This window comes from Citrus sinensis, chromosome 9 (assembly GCF_022201045.2).
Source record: "Citrus sinensis cultivar Valencia sweet orange chromosome 9, DVS_A1.0, whole genome shotgun sequence".
NCBI lineage: Eukaryota > Viridiplantae > Streptophyta > Magnoliopsida > Sapindales > Rutaceae > Citrus > Citrus sinensis.
In genome coordinates this window covers 27,807,649-27,827,399 of record NC_068564.1, presented here as the reverse complement: position 1 = coordinate 27,827,399, position 19,751 = coordinate 27,807,649, and the positions used below count along the sequence as shown (strand labels likewise).

Here is a 19,751-nt window from a genome sequence, read left to right as displayed (position 1 = left end):
AGCACCACCGACACGGAGCCAAAATTTATCAGGACTTTTTAATAGGCCCGCGCTAGTTGTGATTTGTGCTGGAGTCAATTGTGTACGTTCATATTTTATTCTATTTTTTGGTTCTCATCCTTTTACACATTTGGAAAGGAATGAGGACGATATAGACAGCATGGCATGTTTTAGAAATTTGTCATAAATTACTCTGATAATAAAATGCTTGTTCGAAAATTACATTCGTGAAGCTTCGGTTATTTCTTTGCAACAATTTTTATGATTCAATCACAGATATATTATAAAGCCAATACGAATGAATTTTATGAACCCACATAAATATTATAGAACTGTATTTTTATCCCAATGTCATCAACTTGATCATACCAAAACTCAGCATCAAAACAAGAAACTAAACGGAGAAGAATTTTACATCTTTGATGAATTGCACATACTTCATCAACTTATTCAAAATCACAGAATCTGAAACTAATTATTAAACATCTCAATCTCCCTTCCCGCGGTAGTCAGCTCCTTGTTCGTGCTCCTCGAATCTGTTTTTGACAGAATCAACATTGGAGCCACCGCGGGTGGATTCTTCGGCTCCATCGTAAACCTTGTCCTTGGTCTGACTCCCAACCCCTTGACCCGCAGCTCGAAGCTTTTCCTCTGCAACTCTCTCGAACTCTTCAGCTATTGACGGCGCTCTCCCATGCCTCTCGGGGTGAAGACTAATATTTTGATCTTTATTGCTTGCTCCTTCGCTACCGTACCTCTGATACGACACAGTATTCATTTATTTAATTATGTCAAAATAACGTAATAGACACGAACCCAAAAAAAAAAAAAAAAAAAAAAACAATAAGATCAAAAATTAATCTTATAGTTAACTAATCAACTGCGATTATTTATGTTCTATGCGTATGCGCGTACCTTGAAGGGCTTGTAGAGATATGCCGTCAAAGGCTTGATAGAAGATGGTCGTGAAGATTTGAAGTAAAGGAAGATGAAGCCTCTCATTTGCGACACTAACGACATCGTTTATTGTTAATATTGGATTTGTGAGTGAGCCACGCCCCTTGCGACTGATCGGATGGATGGTTTAACTTTGCCGAGAGGGAATGATCAGACTTCGGATTGATATATTTATAGACATATCAGTCCGAGAGCCAACGAGACACGTGGCTGTTTATTCATTTGCCATTCCGTTTTTGGTCTCACGATAGGGATCATCCCTGGCGGGTTGTGATTTGGTGAGAGCAATTACATCGAACACGTCTGGAATCTCCTTCAAGGGTAATTTCGTCTTTTTCTTCCATCTTGCGTTAGGAGTCTGAAATTAGGATGTGTTAAGGTTTTTTTTTTCTCCTGTTTCCAGCTCACCGGTATCATTCTTTGAATTTGTCACTTTTCTGTCTAATTAGGGTTCCTCTGATTGCCGCTTCACCTCTGACCCCACTTCACAGTCTTCACTGGACGTCTTCGGTTGTTCAGAATATGGAGACAAACGGAGGTAGCACTGACGTGGCAAGAGTCCTCGGCGAAATTGAAACCTTAAAGGCTGCTAAGAGTGATATTGATTATCGAATCTCCGCTCTTGAAGCTCAGCTTCGTGACACGACTGTTAGTCAGCCCCAAACCGACACCGTTTCTAATGGTTCTTATCGTCCAAGCTCTGCCGTTGATTATGGACTATCACCGGATATGATTTACCGTTACAGTCGCCACCTCTTGCTTCCTTCTTTCGGTGTTGAAGGTTTGACTTTTTAAATCAATTGTTTCCAGAATTTCATTCCTTTAGCATCTTATTGAATTAAATTTGAAATTTTGGATTTATTTCTTGTTGTAGGGCAATCGAATCTCCTCAAGTCTTCGATTTTAGTGATTGGAGCTGGGGGCTTGGGTTCGCCGGCTCTGCTGTATCTTGCAGCTTGTGGTGTTGGTAAGATGATTTAAGAGTTCACTGAATATGGTTTAAATTGTGTTTGGTAATGTTTTTACTAAGTAGCTCTTCTTGCAAGTGTTTCTTTTCAATCAAATTTTTTTTGAATAGGCGATATCAACGCCTTATTTACTATCCGAAGGGCTTTTGCTGAGCAAAAAGCCCCCCACTGCATCCACTTTGATTTATGCTGAATGGTTTGTTTATGTGATTATCAAATGGCTGCTGTTTTATATATGTCTTTTGAATGTTTCATTAGCTTGACTTTTTTGTTGAATTGTTCTTCAGGGCGATTGGGTATTGTGGATCATGATGTAGTTGAGCTTAACAACATGCACAGGCAGGTAAAAATAGGAAATTCGTGTTTACTGTTTCTATGATATATGGTATTCCACTATTCCTGCTACTATTGTTGATCTGTAGAATTCTGTCAATTTGCTATCACCATTGACCTGATGCTATTACTTATGACTTTGAATACATACACGCGTGTCACTTCAGTGTCTTTCTCACCATCAAAAACATTTTAACTCCCCCTGTAACAGGCACATGTAGGCAGATGATCAATGCTTATAAAAATTATATCTACATTGCTTTATTTTCTGCATCTCTCTTTCTACAATGTCATCTCGAATTTTCCCAAAAAAAAAAAAGAAAGAAAGAAAAGAAAAATTACTTATGGTGATTGTGATTGTGATTATAAATATTCTTTTATTAGTTTCTTTTTTATTTGCATATTTCAGGTTATCCACACCGAACCATATATTGGTCAATCAAAAGTGAAATCTGCTGCTGCTACTTGTCGTTCGTATGTTACTTTTCTGCATTTTTTGCATTAGCTCACCTTATTCTGAAGGCTGAACTCATTTTTGTCTTCACTTGAGAGTTTGGTGGGGCTTATTCTGTTGTATTGGCTTTGTCTTGATTTTATCTAATATGAATGTGTGTTCCAGGATCAACTCCACTGTTCACATTATTGAGCACAGAGAAGCTTTACGCACATCCAATGCTTTGGAAATACTGAGTCAGTATCCTTCGGAAATAGTTGAATGAATAATTCTCTCTGTGAAATAAAATTTCCCTCCATTTACCACTGGGGTCAGTACATCTGGAATCTCGAGAGTTCCGTAACTGTTGTAACATTTTAGATATGAGATAGTTGTAGATGCAACCGATAATGCTCCAAGCCGTTACATGATCAGTGATTGTTGTGTGGTGTTGGGAAAGGTAAGTTGACTCTGTGACTTGCTGATCGTCTTGCATGATTGTGTAAGGATGTATAAATTGACTTCAAAATAATGTTTTGAAGTGGGGCAATTGGAGTTCAATGAAGTTATATTTTGGTTCGCATAGATTCTGTTCATCCCTAAATGCATTTAAAATTGTTAAGAGATTCAATTTTAATTTCAGATAACGAGGTTACTGGGCTAACATGTGTACTGTGTTTACATTTCTGCTTTTCGTTTTAAATGAGGCTTGCAGCTGAGGCAATGTCTTATGTGTTTCAACATGTGAGAAACATATGATATTCTGCCATTGCCTGCTTTGAAAAATTATTAATCCATGTTTATGCCTGCAGCCTCTGGTATCAGGTGCTGCACTGGGACTGGAAGGGCAGGTATGCAATTGAGCCGCAGTTTTGTGCTATTCTTCTAGCTAGAAACATATAAAAGATATTTTGTAGAGATTTTAGTTTTGGCTCATGTATAGTACCTGAGCTTCTAGCATAACTGCATTGTTAAAATTTGCACTGTAGCTCACAGTTTACAATTACAATGGAGGTCCTTGCTATCGTTGCCTATTTCCAACCCCACCACCAACTACAGCATGCCAAAGATGCGCTGATAGTGGAGTCCTTGGAGTAGGTAGGTTAGTAATTCATTTGGTACAGCCGAAGTTATATTTCAATACCATAATGCCCAATTTTCAAGCTCTTGAAATGCCGTTTGCTTTATGAAATACTAATGCTTTTAATTTTTCGTTTTCAGTTCCTGGAATCATTGGCTGTCTCCAAGCCTTAGAGGCCATTAAGGTTGCAAGTGCTGTTGGTGAACCACTGTCAGGACGGATGCTCCTGTTTGATGCATTGTCAGCACGAATCCGAATTGTATGTTCATTTTACTTATTTTTCAAAGTTTGTTACTGGTCAACTCTAGTTTGGAAAGCATGATTAATATTCTTAACAATTTACAAGCTTCAGTAATTGTATTTAGCATATACCATATTTGGTGAAACCAAAATGGATTTAGATTTGTATGGTTTCTGTCTTTCTGATGTGAATACCTTAAACGCATTTTGTTCAAGTAATAGTTAAACTGAACCTTCTTGACATTTAATTTACATGCCGATATTTGTCTCTATATCATTGCTTAGGTCAAGATTAGAGGCAGATCATCACAATGTGAAGCTTGTGGAGAAAATTCAACATTTACCCAAGACCACTTCAGAAATTTTGATTATGAAAAGTTCACTCAGTCACCTCTGTCTACGGTATGTATTGCATTCTGCTAATTTAACTGCCAATATTATTATATCGCTAAAATCTAATACGTTGACATTCCAATTATATACAGCTTCCCTTGAAATTGAATTTGCTCTCAGCAGATTCTAGAATAAGCAGCAAGGAGTACAAAGAAAAAGTTGTTAATGGAGAAGCTCATATATTAGTTGATGTCAGGCCAGCACATCACTTCAGGATTGTTTCTCTTCCAAACTCCATAAACATCCCTCTCTCAGATTTGGAATCCAGGTTGCCTGAGATTTCATCGGCAATGAAAGAAAAGGAAGAGCACAGAGGATCAAATGCGAGTTCAGGTTCTAACCTGTATGTAGTATGCAGAAGAGGCAATGATTCACAGAGAGCTGTGCAAGCTCTTCACAAGCTGGGTTTCACTTCTGCAAGAGATATTATTGGAGGCCTGGAGTCTTGGGCAAATGATGTGGATCCGAGTTTTCCTGTCTATTAATAATAGGCGACTGCAATCGAACAAGTCTTGCCTCAACTGCTGGATACTTGACCTAACTTGAGTTCCATTTACTTGCAGAGAAGTACAAGTAATTCCGACCTATTTTTCCATTCTGAAACTACGAACCTGGGAGAGAAAACTAATGTATCATTTTGCAAAGTTGATGCAGTTGGTTGCCCCTTTTTTTATTTTATTTTTAAACCTAAAACTGTATTCGTACAATAACAATATCCCTTAGTTTATGTCTTTATGATGCTTCCTAATGATGTTTAAATTTATGGGGCAGTTTAATGACTTGGTTGCATAATTCTTTAAAATAAAAAAAATAAAAATTACCCCAAGTAATGTATAAATGGGCAAGTTTTGTGGAGCTAGCAGGAGTTAAAATAAAATGCAGAGGATAATTTGATAAATGAAACGAAATCTATATCTGCAATCCACAATGAATTTAAACTAGAGCGTGAATCAAACTTGGAGGGAAATAGAGGGATTATTCATGCAATGGAGGAAACCCTATATGCGTGTATGCTTGCGTCTACGCCATGCATGGAAAGCCAATTATAAACAAACTGAATTAACCTTCGCATTGCATGAAAGTGAAACACCAAAATACTAGTATTTATGAAAGTTGAAACACAAGATCGCTCTCTAAACATAAAGTGAGAGAAATATACGACTAGTTTCACCAACAGCAAGACTCAAAACAGACATTAACTAAGAGGCAATGATACAGCTAATAGCTCACTGTAAATGAGAACCATATAGCCAGCTAGAAATATGATGAACTTCAACCCATAGGAGGTGGCTGATCACCCCGTGGCGGCCAAGGCCTAGGTGGTTTAGGTGGCTGGTCACCCCTTGGCGGGCAAGGACTAGGTGGTTTAGGTTGAGAAGGATGCGGAGGCTGCGGCCGTGGCCTTGGCCTTGGTCTTGGCCATGGCTGAGCATATCCACACATACCATAAATGCACCTGACACCCCAAGGGCATCTATTCCCACATCTTCCACAGTTAAAGGGGCCCCTATTTGTGTTGGTACAAAATCCACGACAACATTGCCAAGAAAATCGACATCGAATTCCACATAAGCCACAGTTATTAACATCAGAAAACACATCAACGCAACGGTTTCTGCAGCATCTCATTTGGGTCCCCGGTGCTTCTCCTTGTCTGCATATCCATTGCCTGTTCCAGCACCCGGACGGCCTCGGCCGCCGGCCCCCGTTTGCTACTTTATTGAGCCATGGCGATGATGTTGATGTAGAGGCATTTCCAATGGCATTTTGTTGCACAACTTTGTGTGTTGAAGTCGCTTCTACTATTACAACGAGTGAGAGTTGCAAGATGGTTGCTATTAGGGCATTGGCCAGCCGGATCATTTGAACTTTGCATTAGAGGTAAGAAGAGTCCTAAATGAGATTTATACCAACAAAAAAATTATAGAAAAAGAAAAGTGATTTTCAGTTACTATTAAGGAGCCTCATGTTTTTCTTACAGGAGCTTCATGATTTCCAGTCTTGTGTTGTTACTAATTACGTGATAGGCAGGAGATTTATGCTTTGCTTCGTGCATGTAGGTGCTTTAGCTGTAACAAATCCTAAATTAGAAATAAAGTCGGCAGCGATCAATCAAATCCCTTGAAATTAAAATTGGACGGGCTTTTTTCTTGGAAAGAATTGGTCCTCCTATGGGGCAAACCTGAGGCCCATTACTTTTATAAACCCCGAGAGGAAACAACTGGAACAGAGATCATACGATAGAGGATTTTTTTTTTCAAATATTGATATTATTAAAAAATGCGTTGACATGACATATACGATAAATATCGTATTGTATTCGTGGTAGACCACTTAAAAATAATTATATTTATGACATGAATATTAATTAATATTATTGAAAAAAAATTAAATTATATATACTACACGCTAAATTAATTTTTTTATGTCATACTCATATTATGTTATAAATTTATTCATGTCATATTTATGTAATGTTAATTTATTTATGACCTATTTTTAAGAATAATATCGACATATATTTTATTTTTAGATTGATTTTCAATAATTATGTATTCAGTATGTTAACAAGTCAACGCTATTAACACAATGAATAAACGGATCGTATCCTTATTTTGATGTTTTAACATGATTAATAAATCGAGTCATATCCGTTTTTGCTTAAATTTTATGCGATATGAATAGACATGATACGAATACGACACCATTACACGAATTCACACCCGTACTTGAGATGGTGAATACAAAGACTAATTAATGTTTTGCATTACGTAGCATAAACAACAAAAGTTTGCAAAGCAATGGGGGTTAAAATGTAATAATGCACCCTTGCTTGCATATACAATGCCAAATGCTAGAAACACCACAGCGCAAAGGAGGATTATGCCACCAATTCTAACTCAAGCCCAAATGTAAGTATGAAACATGCAATCAAACTAGCCGATTGGTATTGCACAAAAACTTTATAACTATCGTTGACATCACCCGAATCATCAAAATGGAAATGTGCACTTAACATTGAAGCCTTAAGGGAGCAGAAAACAAACTTTGCTTCAGAATTTAGAGCACAATGTTTATGCTTATTTCTTAAAAGCAATTCAAATCCAACAACAGATACCTAACTTCTCTATGTGTTCTAGATGCCTCATTTTTCATTGTTTTCTGCGTCCGCCTGCTGTTCATAACGTCGCCTGAACTTGGCAACTTGTCCAATACTCTGAGCCATTTGGCGCCTGGCCCTAAAATGGTAAACTTTGCCAACATTGTGTATTTTTGTCATCATAACATGCATCAGTCTGCCACTCTGAGTCACATAGGATATCCATTGCATCTGAGGGTGCAGTCCTTTCTTCATTTTCTCCAAATCTGCAAATTAAAAAGAAGCTTATGAAAAGAACTTTACACAGAAATTCAGATTTTAAAAAAGTTTTGTAGCTAAACAACAATGGAATGAGGATAATTGTTTTACCAATGTATATGCAGTGATCAATTATTAGACAAATAAAAACAATGTTATTTATTTAAATATATTGCTAAAAAATAAATTAAAAACTGCTTAAACACATTAAATGTGAACCATGTTAAGGAAGAAAACAGTGTGAAGGGAGTCTATTGATGTTAAATGGCACAGCTGGAGGTTTTTCTTTTGAAATGCTTTAGCTCTTTCTCAATAAGGGGCAAAACCAATAGGAACTACACAAGACAGGCTCATATCAGAGGTACTCAATAACTCATAGAATTGGATTGGATAAATGTTTCAGTTCGCATACAGTTGAAAGCACTAAATATTTCATTGTCAACGTTTGATGTACTCATAATTTATTTATTATTTTTAAAAAAATTTAACTTAATTTTATGTTAAATTATATTTTATTATATTAATTTTTATTTTTATTTTTATATTTTATTATTGTAGGAATATTGGGAATATTAAAATAAAAGGGAGCTTAAAAACGAAATAAATTAGAATTTATGGAAATAATTGTCACTTGTGAAGAATAAAAGAAAAGAAGAAAAAGGATGTTTAAAGGGCAATAATTGGCTTTTTATGTGTACAACACTACAACTCACGTGAATAGTTAAAAAGGACATTGACCATTGATTCACGTGGGATTCACGTGCATGGACTTAAAAAGTAGGCTAGGCTTGTTTTGTTTTAAGGCTAATGTCAAGTTACATTCATGTAACTTACAACCCTCTCACATGAATATTAAATAGTGAATGAACGCCACACTACTTACTATTTATATGAGAGGGTTGTAAGTTACATGAATGTAACATAGAGGGATCCTTGTTTTAAATCCTTTTGATTTAAGGATTCGCGGGTTGAGCAATAATATAAAATGAAAAAGAAGCAAAACCGAGGAGGAGGACGGGAGCAGCCGCACAAATTGAGAAACTGAGAAAAAAACCGAGAGCAAGAAAAGAAAAAAAGAAGTGAAGCTGCCGCTGCAAATCCGGGAGCAACAATTTGGAGAGATAGCTTCCTGAGTTTACTCTTTCTTTTCTATTTTTCTATTATCTTACTTGAATGTTCCCAATTAAATTCATGGATTCTCTCTATATTTCTATGAACTAATTTATTTTACTAGGGCTATGATGCAGCCTAACTATGAAAGTTTAATTCCATAAATCTGTATTATTTTTAGTTTATTATTTCATGATTGAGAGTTCATTATTGTGCTTAATGCTTTTAAATATATGGCCAATATTTAAATGATTTGAGGATACATAATGAGACCGAGAGGAAATTTATGTATTTTTGCTCTGTGTAATGGATGTCATGAATTGAACGAAAGACAGAGATGTGCCAACGTGATTCATGCAGTTTTTCTAAGAGTTTCCATATAACTTAATGAATCTTTGCATATTGAAATTCATATAGAGATATAGTGGGTTAATATGTAAGGATATTTTTGATATTACTCGAGAGAAGATATTAAATAGATTAGAGAAATTCACTGTCAACATGGGTAATAAACTTTAATAGAATAGATGGAGAATTAAATTGGATTGATTATGGTGAAATCGGATGTTCTAATGTCTTAATTTCTTGGTGATTTCTATTACTGTCTGCATCTTTATTTAGTTTTTAGTTATTTTATTTTATTTTATTTAATTTTTATTCTAAATTCATTTATTCGGTTATTCAAATAAATTATGGTTAGAATAATTTTAGTAATTAATAGGATATACAATCTATGTCACTCTACTCTTCATTATATTACTTGTGCCGACTAATGCGCTTGCTAATTTACGCATCAACCTCTTTCAGATATGAATCAATCTGATTTAGACGAGAAGAACTTGCATCAATATCTCAATTTCAATTCAAACATGGGTTTGATTCACACTCCATGTTCTTAGAAATTTTTAGAATTGGATTGGATAAATGTTTCAGTTCACATACAGCTGAAAGAACTAAATATTTCATTGTCAACGTCTTTCAGATATGAATCAATCTAATTTAGACGAGAAGAACTTGCATCAGTATCTCAATTTCAATTCAAACACGGGTTTGATTCACACTCTATGTTCTTAGAAATTTTTAGAATTGGATTGGATAAATGTTTCAGTTCTCATACAGCTGAAAGAACTAAATATTTCATTGTCAATGTCTTTCAGATATGAATCAATCTGATTCAGACGAGAAGAACTTGCATCAGTATCTCAATTTCAATTCAAATATGGGTTTGATTCACACTCCATGTTCTTAGAAATATTTACTATTGGTAGTGTCGTTAAGGTGCACCAAATTTAAAACCTTACCACTAATATAAATAATTAGTACAGAACGAGTAAGGATCGATCCCACAGAGACTATGCTAGTTATATTTATTATTAACTCCAAAGCAAGATTTAAAATAAAATAATAGTAATAGTAATAATAATATAAATTAGTCTAACTAAAGAAAATACCAATTAAAAATAAAAGAGGGGTTTATGAATTTTTAACTAAATAGTAAGAAATAGAGAAATTAAAATTACGAACAAGAATTTAATAAAAACTCTAATTAAAGGAGAAAGAAATAATAATGATGAAAACTTTGGTTAAAGGATCATTTGCCACCACCAAACATGCACATAATATATCAATTCTATTATCAATTTATATTGAAACTAACAACCATAGACAACAATAAGCTCTGTTAGTCTCAATCTTTCCTTAGTGTGTCGTTAGGTAAAATAAGCTCTTCACCTAATCTCTAACCATTAAATAATTTAAAATAAGCTCTTTAAATTTAAGATAATAGAAGCATTAAACAAAGAAAGATATTAGATTGATCTAGGCAATAAACACACAAGCTCGGATTATTTAACCTAGGTTATGTTCTCCAATTGAAATCATTAATTCCAGCTTGCTACTAATGATTAAAATATCAAGACAATTACGGATCAAGAATTTTAATCTAGCAATAAAATTTATTCAAGTTCTATCTAATTGGCCACTTAAATCAAACAAGAATAAACTATGAACATTAATTATAGAAGAACATAAACAATATCAATTAAATAAATTGAATGATAGAATTTAAATTTAATTGCATAGCATGTTTAGGGTTTTGAATTCACCCTCAACCAAATAAAAATTTAGCCTAACATAATTGAATTGGGAATAAGAAAATTGATAAAACCAGTCATGGAAATTAATTCAAGCGGCTGCCTTTTTCTTCAATTGAATTCCGGCTGCTGATTTTTTTTCTTCTTCTTGCCGAATTGGATTTGCCCTGCCCTCAAAGTCTCTTGCTGCCCGAATTCTTCTTTTTTTTTTTTATTGCTTCCGCTTGATCCTATTTATAATGCTTCAATTGTGGCTTTGTTTAAATCCTTGCCTGGAGAGAATTAAATTCCAAGCTCAAAACTGCCACCTCATGCTTCAATTAATAAGCCAATAATGATTTCCTAAAGCCAAAAGGCTTTATTCTCTTTCCTTTCACGTGGCCACTTTTGGTTTGCAATCTTTGTTTTCCAATTTTGTTTTCAAGTGATGGCTTGGCTTCCTTTTTCTTCATTGTTCAATTTGCTTCCCATATTAACCAATGAGCAAGCCAAAGCCACTTTAATGCTTGCATATGTTATTACCCTTTAAGATTCTTGATTCCAATTAAATGAAGTCGCCAAATTGAATTAAATTCAATTCCCTCTTTAATCTCCACGTGATGGTCATAATCTTCTGAATATGCATGAATTAATTTTGTTGGCTTCGGTTTTCTTGGTTTTCAAAAATCACTAATTATTTCCCTTTTCTAATTCCTTCAAGCAGATCTCTTCTTAAATGCTCTGATTTAATTTCTCTTTAATTCCAAAATATACCTAAAATAACAAAATAAATAAAACTAAGATAAAAATTAACACAATAAAATATAAGTTACTAAATTAAAAATTAACTAAAATAACTAGAATATTTAAGACCAAAACAAGAAAAAGATAGAGAAATTAATAGCAAAATATATGAAAAATATGCACTTATCAACTATCCAAAAAGAGAAAGAGGAAAAAACAGAATTTTTGTCTAAAGAAATGCGTTGAGAAATGGCAGATGTCTAGAACCTTTCAATGAGACAATGCTTTTTCAACTCTCTCAAAATGGAATCGATTCCAAACATATATGCCATGGTTCCTTACTTCGACAGGGCACAAATATCTAAATTTGGTATTTTTAAATACTTTTTCAGACCTATTACTGGTACTAAGTAGCAGTAAAAAATTTGTATCCATTTTTCATGATATTATGGATGGATCAGATAGAGCATGGCGAATTCTTCAGAAAAAATGGTGTGTTCCACAATGGAATCTGATAAGTGAGATCTCATGTAAGTGTTTCCACTTGATATGTAGCGGCACATGTAAGCATGTAGCAAAAAAATAAATAACTATTAAGATGCATCAAGAAAATATTATATTTATTTATTGGTGAATTATTTTTAGATGCTTCAAGAAATGTTTGTTCCATCCAGGCTCATTCTAACTGACGCGCGTGGATTTTATGAAAATTAGGTTTACCTTTGCTTATCCAAAGTAGATAGCTCCAGTCAGCAATTGTCAATGTATGCATTCAACCAATAGGTAAACCTCAATTCTCATAACAAAACAATGAAATACATCCAAAACCTATGATATCTAATCTATCTTTAATGCATAAATCACCCTTGAGGTTAATATATAAGATATCCAAACTAGTCTTTCAAGAGCATATACATGGCAGATGATTTTATAGTGACACATTAATACAAGAACTTTCCAACATATTAGTATTGGCATCTGGTCTATTTGCCGACAAATTCTTCTCTAAATTTTCAAAACATAGAAATTGGAAACATCCACTCACTAGCATGCCTCTAAATCCTAAACTCCAACCAAAAAAGTTTTCTAATTAATTCAATTTTCATACTCAATTTTGCAATAAAAATTTCCAACCCGATGTTGTAGGTTCTGGCAATAGTCGTCGGTTAAGAACATAGAAAAGGTCAAGCTATTATTGGGACTCAAAACATTATAAAATTCCACACTATTTCCCTCCCTGCAAACATCCTCCTGGCCAAACAGAGTGTAAATGTTTTACATGAGAAGACTAATTTCTCACAGGTATTTCATCAAACATATTAGTAAGAACCAACATTCGCTAACCCATCTATAAAAAAAATTCAAATTTCAGAGACAAGGATCCCTTGGAAAATGATGTTTGTCCCGGGTTAAACCCCGACACGGCAGCATAGGTCGTCATTTTGGCTGTTATTTTTTTTTATTCGTTTTGAAACGACACCATTTCTGCTTCCATTTTCTTTTCCTTTGTTCTGATTTCTTCTTTCTCTTCGTTTAACTTAACCCAACTGTAGACCCCTTGCTTCTTCCTCTTTGTTCTCTTCTCTTCATTCTCTTCATCACATTGTTTCTGCTTTTAATTTTTTTTCTTTGTTCTGATTTGCTGTGAACGAAGAGAAGAGAAACAACAATATACCTGAATTGAAAAATGGTGCCCCTGGTTTCTTCAATTTGAAGCATAGTGTAGATTGATGTGTATAAGTTATTAAACTTATACATGCTTCTGGGTTGTGTTTATATGAATCATATCTCGCATCATGATTATTTCATTGCCATTAATTTCTTCCTTTGAACTTGGAGATTGTCCTTGAAAATTTGTGCTAAAAAATTTGTGCTCATATGTTTTAATGTCTTGATCCATTTCAACAACAAAGAGACTTTGCAGCTATATATGTTACTGTGCAGGAAAGTATAAAGTTGCGTGTTTGACTTGAGAATGGAGAGGAGGCAAACAAAGGAGTGGCTGGGTTCTGAAGGATTTGCAAACAAATGTGGTTGTCGGTGGATGAAGAGAACGAAGTGGAAGAAGGAAGGGGTCTGCAGCTGGGTTAAGTTAAACAAAGAGAGAGAAGAAAAAAAATAGAAGTAGAAACGGTGCCGTTTCAAAACGAAACAAAAAAAAAAAGAGCCGAAAACGACGACCTATGCTTCCGTTAGCTGGGTTTGACCCGAGGCAAATATCAACGCTGGGATCCCTTAATCTGCCGGTAACTCGAAAAATAATAATAATTATTATTATGGGTTAAAAACAAATCAAGGGTTGATTCATACTCCGTACATTCAAAAGGTAAATCAAACATACGGTGTAAAGTTCTAGATGGAAACCCAATTATTTGCACATAAGTATGTTGAGAGATTTGAAAACTCACAGTGAGCGGAAGCTGAGGGTGCGTTTGGTATCATTTTTTAAATGGTGTTTTTGAATTTGTTCTATAAAATAAGAATGATTAGTTTTTGTTAAAAATAAAAACATGTTTGGTAGTTTATTTATGGGTTATTATCATTTTATTACTTCAAAAATTGTCAAATATCAAATGACTACAACAAGTATTGTCTCATATCATTTTCCTACTATATCTTGATAAAAATATCATTTTACTACTTTTCCATTATAACCGTTAGTTAACCAGTTAGTTGACTAACAAAATACCAATTTCACCCTTTATGATTAAAAAAAATTACTTGAAACTTATTTACAAAATAAATTTGTAATATATTTATTAAAATGGATATAAAATACCAACATAATTCTTTTTGCTGGAATTATGAAAATGAAGCTTATTTACAAAATAAATTTGTCTTATTATTTTTTTTAATGAAACTTATATTTTTAATCATGAAGGGTAAAATTAGTATTTTGTTAGTCAACTAACTGGTCGACTAACGAGTTAACTAACGGTTGTAACGGAAAAATAGTAAAATGATATTTGTTGTAACGGAAAAGTAATAAAATGATATTTTTATAAAGATATAGTAAGAAAATGATATGAAACAATACTTGTTGTAGTCATTTGATATTTGAAAAATTTTAAAGTAGTAAAATAATAATAACCCTTTATTTTAAGAACAATACTTGAAAATAAAAAGATGAAAAAAGTGTTTGATTGCTTGTCTAAAAAAATAAAGACAAAAAGAGAGAGAGATTAGAGAACTATTTAATGAAACTATTATGAAAGAATAATATAATACAATGAATTTAAATATATATTTTATATCATTAAATAATTTATCTATTTAGCTATTATATTATGATGTATTATATATTATTATAAATACATATAGGTTCGAAGATATTTTAATAATTTCTTAAAAGCTTTTAATTATGTAAATAAATTGTAGTTATAAGATAATATATAATATTAATTGAGAAAATCTTAAATTATTTCATAATTATCATATATTTATTTATATTAGCTGTTAGAATGTAACTTTATTATTGATATATTTTCATTAATATATGAAAGTTTGTAATAGTTTTTAAATAACTGCATATTGGTCGAACAATGTAATAATTTAGTATAATAATTATATGATATTTCTTTTTATTTAGAACAATATGGGTAATATATTAAGTAATTAAGGAATAAACTCTTGCTATTATTTTTAAATATTTGTTATAATAGTTTATTTATTAAATTATTTCTTTATTAAATGGGCCCACATAATTTGTTACACTATGTTATAAAAGTTAAGATATTGGGACTCTTGGCAGAGAGTAAAAGTGAAATAAAACAGAGAACGTTATAATTGCGTTCTCTTGTTTTCTTTGTACACATTAAAAAATGGAATTGTTTTATTTTTAATCATTGTACAGTTTTCTACCAAAATAAGCTCACCAAACAAATTTTCTCCATTTTCCTTTTCATAAAACAAAAAACAACAAATTTTCAATGGTACCAAGCACACCCGAGTCTCCAAGCCTTTGTCGAAAAGTTTTGAAACTACCGTGAACATGGATGGAGCTCATGATATGGTTTGAGACAATAATATCTGGCTCCCTCTCATTTTTACAAATCACAAATAAGGGCATAGTTTATAAATATTTTAACACAAGTCCATTTTCCCTTTTCCAGATTCCATCAGATTCTGAAAACGATTGTCTTTATAAAATTAATGATTTAACTGAAAACTATAGTATTATTTAGAATTGCCATTGTAAAAAAGTGTTTTTTTCCCCTTAATTTAATCTTCAAAATTTAAATATACATTTCATGTCCTATTTTGAAACAAATAAATAATGATATCAAAATTATAAATAAAAGAAGTCTTGACTTGGAAGTTGACACTTTCAAATTTTTTTTTTTTTTGAGAATTTCAAATAAACGCTATATATTTATGGAACGGCAATTAACTATTTGGGTGTGGACGCAATGTTTGGTGCATGAGGCGTCTCAATTCGCTAGATTATTTTATAATTATTATTGATCACCGTTGAAGCATCAGAAGCACTTTTCTTTTCTAATTTTTTAATTAAATTTTTTATTATTCATTTTTCTTTTTCTTCGTCCTATTTGGTAGCTCTGGGAATTTTTGACGTGGCAGGTCAAAAAGTTTTCCATTATTTAAAGGGACATGTAGAATAAGAAAGATAGATTCTCTGTTTGCATTCCGTCAGTACGTCATTGCTGATGCAAGTTTGTAGAAGCAATAGCGGATCATCAAGCCACAATACCTGCTGCCGCTGCTGCGGCATATAATTATACAGAAATAAATTCCATGAGCATCAACAGAGAGGCTCATCAGCAAACAGAATATCTTACATACATCACAGCGCCCATAGGCGGCAAATTAGACTAAACGCAAAGCAGCGCAAACGAAGTTTGCTTATTTAGGCTACTGCCACACTCCATAACACAGTCACTTATTTAAGCTATCATACATGAACCAGACAAACACAACCGGTCTGGTCACCAAGCCAGGGATCTTACTGAAGAACCAGGCATTCTGGAGTCCCCGACACCATGGCAGGGCAAGAGTTTTTATTAATTGCATCCACTTCACCGCCAGACTTTGGTTTCGCATCTGCCTCCCCAATTACGCTCTCAGCAACACCTCCATTGGCATCATCACCACGCGCAATGGCTTCAAAGATGAGAGCATTTACTTCTTGGTACCTCTCCTCAGAGAGAGAGACTTCGGCAAGCAGCCTCCAAGCATTTTCCTCGGATGCCTCTTCATAGTCCTTCTTCCTCTTTAACACCATATGCCCACTAATCTCCCACACAGCAGGGTTCACTTGGGTGTCCAGAAGCTCTGAACTCACTTCCCCAAGAGCTTGTTTCTCAGCATAGCACTGTTGGTTCGTTTTGAACAAATTGTAAATCAAAGTGAAACTGGAAAAATATTTCCATGCACAACATGGCAAAAACAAAATAACTTCGGCAGTGATTCTAAATTTACTACCTGTGGTAAGAGAAATATGCGCTTTCCACAATCAGCAATGAGAACATTGTAAGGAATGTTGTTCTCTTGAAGGCAAATGCACGCATCCGAGACTGTGTTGGATAAGTCTTCCAGAGAGTTTCCACCTTCAAAGACGAGGCCTCTGACTGGATAGTTTAAAAGCTCAGAGATCTTCACACCACTGCCAGTAGAGATTATCTTCTTGGTAGGAGCCTTCTCAATTGGAAAAGGCAAGGCCATGTAGTAAGCCTGTGGCAATTGAAATCAGTGAGTTGCATTTTAGTTACCCACTGTTAAGTAACTGCGGATAGCTATTCATAAGCAAAATCCGCATTTGAGAAAATTAGCTGAGTAATTTAAGTAGATATAAACCTGGAAGTGAAGGTGGTTGATGGTAGCAAATGCACCCAAGCTGTTGTAACCCAACCTGAAGTATGGATTCCCAGCTTCTGCAGCCATGTAAAGTGCGAGCAAGAAGCTATCACGGTCAATCCTCTGTGGCAAGCACTCAAGAACTCGTGGGATCAACAGCACATGCCCGTACTCAATAGGACTCACCTGTTAAATTATATACACCAGGAAAGATAAATTATTAGCATACATCCTTGCTCAACTAGCTTCCTAGGCTCGCTTTATTTTGTGCCCAAAAAAAAAATTTAATTAAATTCTTGCTCAACATTAACATACTCTCTTAGCTATAAAAACTAAGAACAAAGAACATACATTGATGGCAACAACACTTGGAGAATTCTCAACATCAATGGGGGCACTTGGGTGAAACTGGACTTCACCATCTTCGCTTGCCTCAAACTGGAAGAGCACCTCTTCTTGCCCCACTTTGGTAAAGTTGAACTTGTTCCCATCAAAAGGCTGGAGGACCTTATCAACACGGAACTCAGTAGGCCTTTTCTTCAGGTGGCGGCCCTCGTTCAGTTGAGCAATGAAACCATACTGACCAGGAATGACCTAAACGAACATTTGTATAGTAAAGAAATCTCAATGAAAACCAACATGCAAAATCAAATAAACATTCAATTTTTAGAGGAACCAAAAAGATACCCTGGTTTCACAGGCAGTAACATCATAGCGAAATAGTCCTCTCTGTACGCGGTCCTCCCACTACAATGAGATTGGAAACTAATTTATACTTGGTTACAGGTAAACAAATGCTATCAAGGACACACAACATAAACTCAACATTCAATCTTCATTTTATCATTTGCTTAACAAAATTTACCTCCCCAAGAACGAGCGAGTCCAGAAATGCAACGGGAGGCTCGGGCTCTCTAACCTCGTGTCCATGCACACCCATTTCAGTTTTAAACTTGTTCACCCTCTTGAAAGCATATAAAGGAAGCTTTGCACCTATTTTAAACAAAAACCCAGATAAAATTACTCCCGAAACAAGTCAAAAATTTTGAAAAAAAAAACCAAAAACAATAAACAAAATTTCGTATAAGCATTTTAAACAAGCACCTTGAATGCAACATTTGTTCAAGCAATTCCTCCCGCACCCGCTTACACGACGAGCAGCAGCAGCAGCCTCCTCCGTCTCCTCTTTCTGATAATTCGAAACAACCGTCGGCACCCTCTTGATCCTCAACATCATGAAATTTCCCAAAAAAAAAAACAAAAGAAACAAAGAACAAGAACAACGAAGGTTTTTTCTTTTTTCTTTTTCTTTTTTTTTTCTCTTGAGATCTAATTAATGCTTGCAATAGCTTAATTCTAAAATACTTGTTTAAACTTACGTATGTATAATCTACGGAGCTAGGCTAATAATACAAAGAAAAAGAAGAAAAAGCGAGACCGCCGCCGGCAAGAAAGAGGAGATCAGAAGGGCTGCCGCCTTCGGAAGGCAGAGCGCCACGCCCGCCGTGCGGCGAAGGGTTGCTCTCAATCACACAACCCTTGCGTCGTACAGTTCGGACATGAGTTTGAAGCCGCGTTACTCTGTGTATAGCCGTGATGTCTACAACTTGCTTGCCCGGGTTTTACCCCCCCACCTAAGCAACAACTAAAAACGTCAAACAAACGAACAAACCAACCAAACCCAGTTTCAGAACTTAAAATCTTTCAATGGAAGTTGAAGGGCAGCGAGAACTAATTCTTCGTGGGCAAGTTGAAGATGAATCAGAAGCCTGGGGTTTGATTTATTATATAGCAGGAGGGATAAGGGGGGAGTGAAGGAGAGGCCAAGGAGGGACGATGTGGCTCAGGACGTGCCGTGAGGTTTTTGTTGTTGGTGTAGAAGGACAATTATTGGGAGAGTGGGGCGTGGGGCAGAGTGACTTCTTGGCGCGTGCGCATGGGTTAGAGACTCCTCATACCACTGAATCCTTCTTAACGATTCTCTAATCCCCATTAGTTGGGAAAGGTTTAAGGCCTAGCGTCTCTCCACGCGCTTTTTGGAAACTGGAAGGACAAAAATTCCGTTTGGATCTTCATGTTTAGTGTTTTATAAAAAAAAAGGAAGTGAAAAATGAATAAATTTTTATGCTGTTCGCCAATATATTTACATTCCTCCTTGATTGGGGCCGATTTTTGGGTCTTTGTATTGATTTTTATTTATGTCTAAATTTTTGATTGTATTATTAGTAAATTTGTTGTCTGATACTAA

General features: G+C 34.7%; 5 protein-coding genes across 6 annotated transcripts; 1 reads left to right on the top strand and 4 right to left on the bottom strand.

The window, feature by feature from the left end:
• Positions 1-303: 303 nt before the first annotated feature.
• Positions 304-1,120, bottom strand: LOC107174214 (uncharacterized). Its single transcript, XM_006474952.4, has 2 exons — positions 916-1,120; positions 304-757 (listed from the first exon to the last, which is right to left on the bottom strand). Exons 1-2 carry the CDS (start codon positions 1,018-1,020, stop codon positions 488-490), a joined length of 375 nt encoding a protein of 124 aa, XP_006475015.1. The 5' UTR covers positions 1,021-1,120; the 3' UTR covers positions 304-487.
• A 217-nt stretch (positions 1,121-1,337) lies between these two features.
• On the top strand, positions 1,338-5,184 carry LOC102616193 (adenylyltransferase and sulfurtransferase MOCS3). Of its 2 annotated transcripts, XM_006474953.4 has the most exons (11): positions 1,339-1,738; positions 1,832-1,924; positions 2,213-2,268; positions 2,668-2,732; positions 2,878-2,952; positions 3,073-3,151; positions 3,504-3,542; positions 3,681-3,789; positions 3,913-4,031; positions 4,298-4,414; positions 4,498-5,184. In XM_006474953.4, the coding sequence occupies exons 1-11, from the start codon at positions 1,480-1,482 to the stop codon at positions 4,888-4,890; spliced, it is 1,404 nt and encodes a 467-aa protein (XP_006475016.1). In that variant the 5' UTR covers positions 1,339-1,479; the 3' UTR covers positions 4,891-5,184. The 2 variants fall into 2 exon arrangements, with proteins under 2 accessions (XP_006475017.1, XP_006475016.1); XM_006474954.4 differs by lacking the exon at positions 2,668-2,732 and having other exon boundaries at positions 1,338-1,738; positions 2,213-2,264.
• Positions 5,185-5,570: 386 nt separating this feature from the next.
• On the bottom strand, positions 5,571-6,431 carry LOC112498003 (stigma-specific STIG1-like protein 4). Its single transcript, XM_025097956.2, has one exon. The coding sequence runs from the start codon at positions 6,266-6,268 to the stop codon at positions 5,678-5,680; it is 591 nt and encodes a 196-aa protein (XP_024953724.1). The 5' UTR covers positions 6,269-6,431; the 3' UTR covers positions 5,571-5,677.
• Positions 6,432-7,400: 969 nt separating this feature from the next.
• Positions 7,401-7,974, bottom strand: LOC102616873 (hypothetical protein). The gene has a single exon (XM_052434178.1). It carries the CDS (start codon positions 7,758-7,760, stop codon positions 7,551-7,553), a length of 210 nt encoding a protein of 69 aa, XP_052290138.1. The 5' UTR covers positions 7,761-7,974; the 3' UTR covers positions 7,401-7,550.
• An 8,412-nt stretch (positions 7,975-16,386) lies between these two features.
• Positions 16,387-19,377, bottom strand: LOC102617187 (GDP-L-galactose phosphorylase 2). The gene is made up of 7 exons (XM_006474957.4): positions 18,608-19,377; positions 18,369-18,496; positions 18,191-18,250; positions 17,855-18,097; positions 17,504-17,689; positions 17,132-17,380; positions 16,387-17,021 (listed from the first exon to the last, which is right to left on the bottom strand). The coding sequence occupies exons 1-7, from the start codon at positions 18,738-18,740 to the stop codon at positions 16,653-16,655; spliced, it is 1,368 nt and encodes a 455-aa protein (XP_006475020.1). The 5' UTR covers positions 18,741-19,377; the 3' UTR covers positions 16,387-16,652.
• Between the last annotated feature and the right edge of the window lie 374 nt (positions 19,378-19,751).

What these genes read in the sequence shown, in the direction of transcription:
- LOC102616193 (XM_006474953.4), top strand. Translation starts at nt 1,480, where the DNA reads ATGGAGACAAACGGAGGTAGCACTGACGTGGCAAGAGTCCTCGGCGAA. An exon ending in GCTTTGGAAATACTGAGTCA is followed by an intron (nt 2,953 to 3,072) that starts GTATCCTTCGGA and finishes GTAACATTTTAG; the next exon opens with ATATGAGATAGTTGTAGATG. An exon ending in GTTGTGTGGTGTTGGGAAAG is followed by an intron (nt 3,152 to 3,503) that starts GTAAGTTGACTC and finishes TTATGCCTGCAG; the next exon opens with CCTCTGGTATCAGGTGCTGC.
- LOC102616873 (XM_052434178.1), bottom strand. Translation starts at nt 7,760, where the DNA reads ATGAAGAAAGGACTGCACCCTCAGATGCAATGGATATCCTATGTGACT.
- LOC112498003 (XM_025097956.2), bottom strand. Translation starts at nt 6,268, where the DNA reads ATGATCCGGCTGGCCAATGCCCTAATAGCAACCATCTTGCAACTCTCA.
- LOC107174214 (XM_006474952.4), bottom strand. Translation starts at nt 1,020, where the DNA reads ATGTCGTTAGTGTCGCAAATGAGAGGCTTCATCTTCCTTTACTTCAAA. An exon ending in ATCTCTACAAGCCCTTCAAG is followed by an intron (nt 758 to 915) that starts GTACGCGCATAC and finishes GTGTCGTATCAG; the next exon opens with AGGTACGGTAGCGAAGGAGC.
- LOC102617187 (XM_006474957.4), bottom strand. Translation starts at nt 18,740, where the DNA reads ATGATGTTGAGGATCAAGAGGGTGCCGACGGTTGTTTCGAATTATCAG. An exon ending in ACTCGCTCGTTCTTGGGGAG is followed by an intron (nt 18,251 to 18,368) that starts GTAAATTTTGTT and finishes ATCTCATTGTAG; the next exon opens with TGGGAGGACCGCGTACAGAG. An exon ending in TTACTGCCTGTGAAACCAGG is followed by an intron (nt 18,098 to 18,190) that starts GTATCTTTTTGG and finishes ATGTTCGTTTAG; the next exon opens with GTCATTCCTGGTCAGTATGG.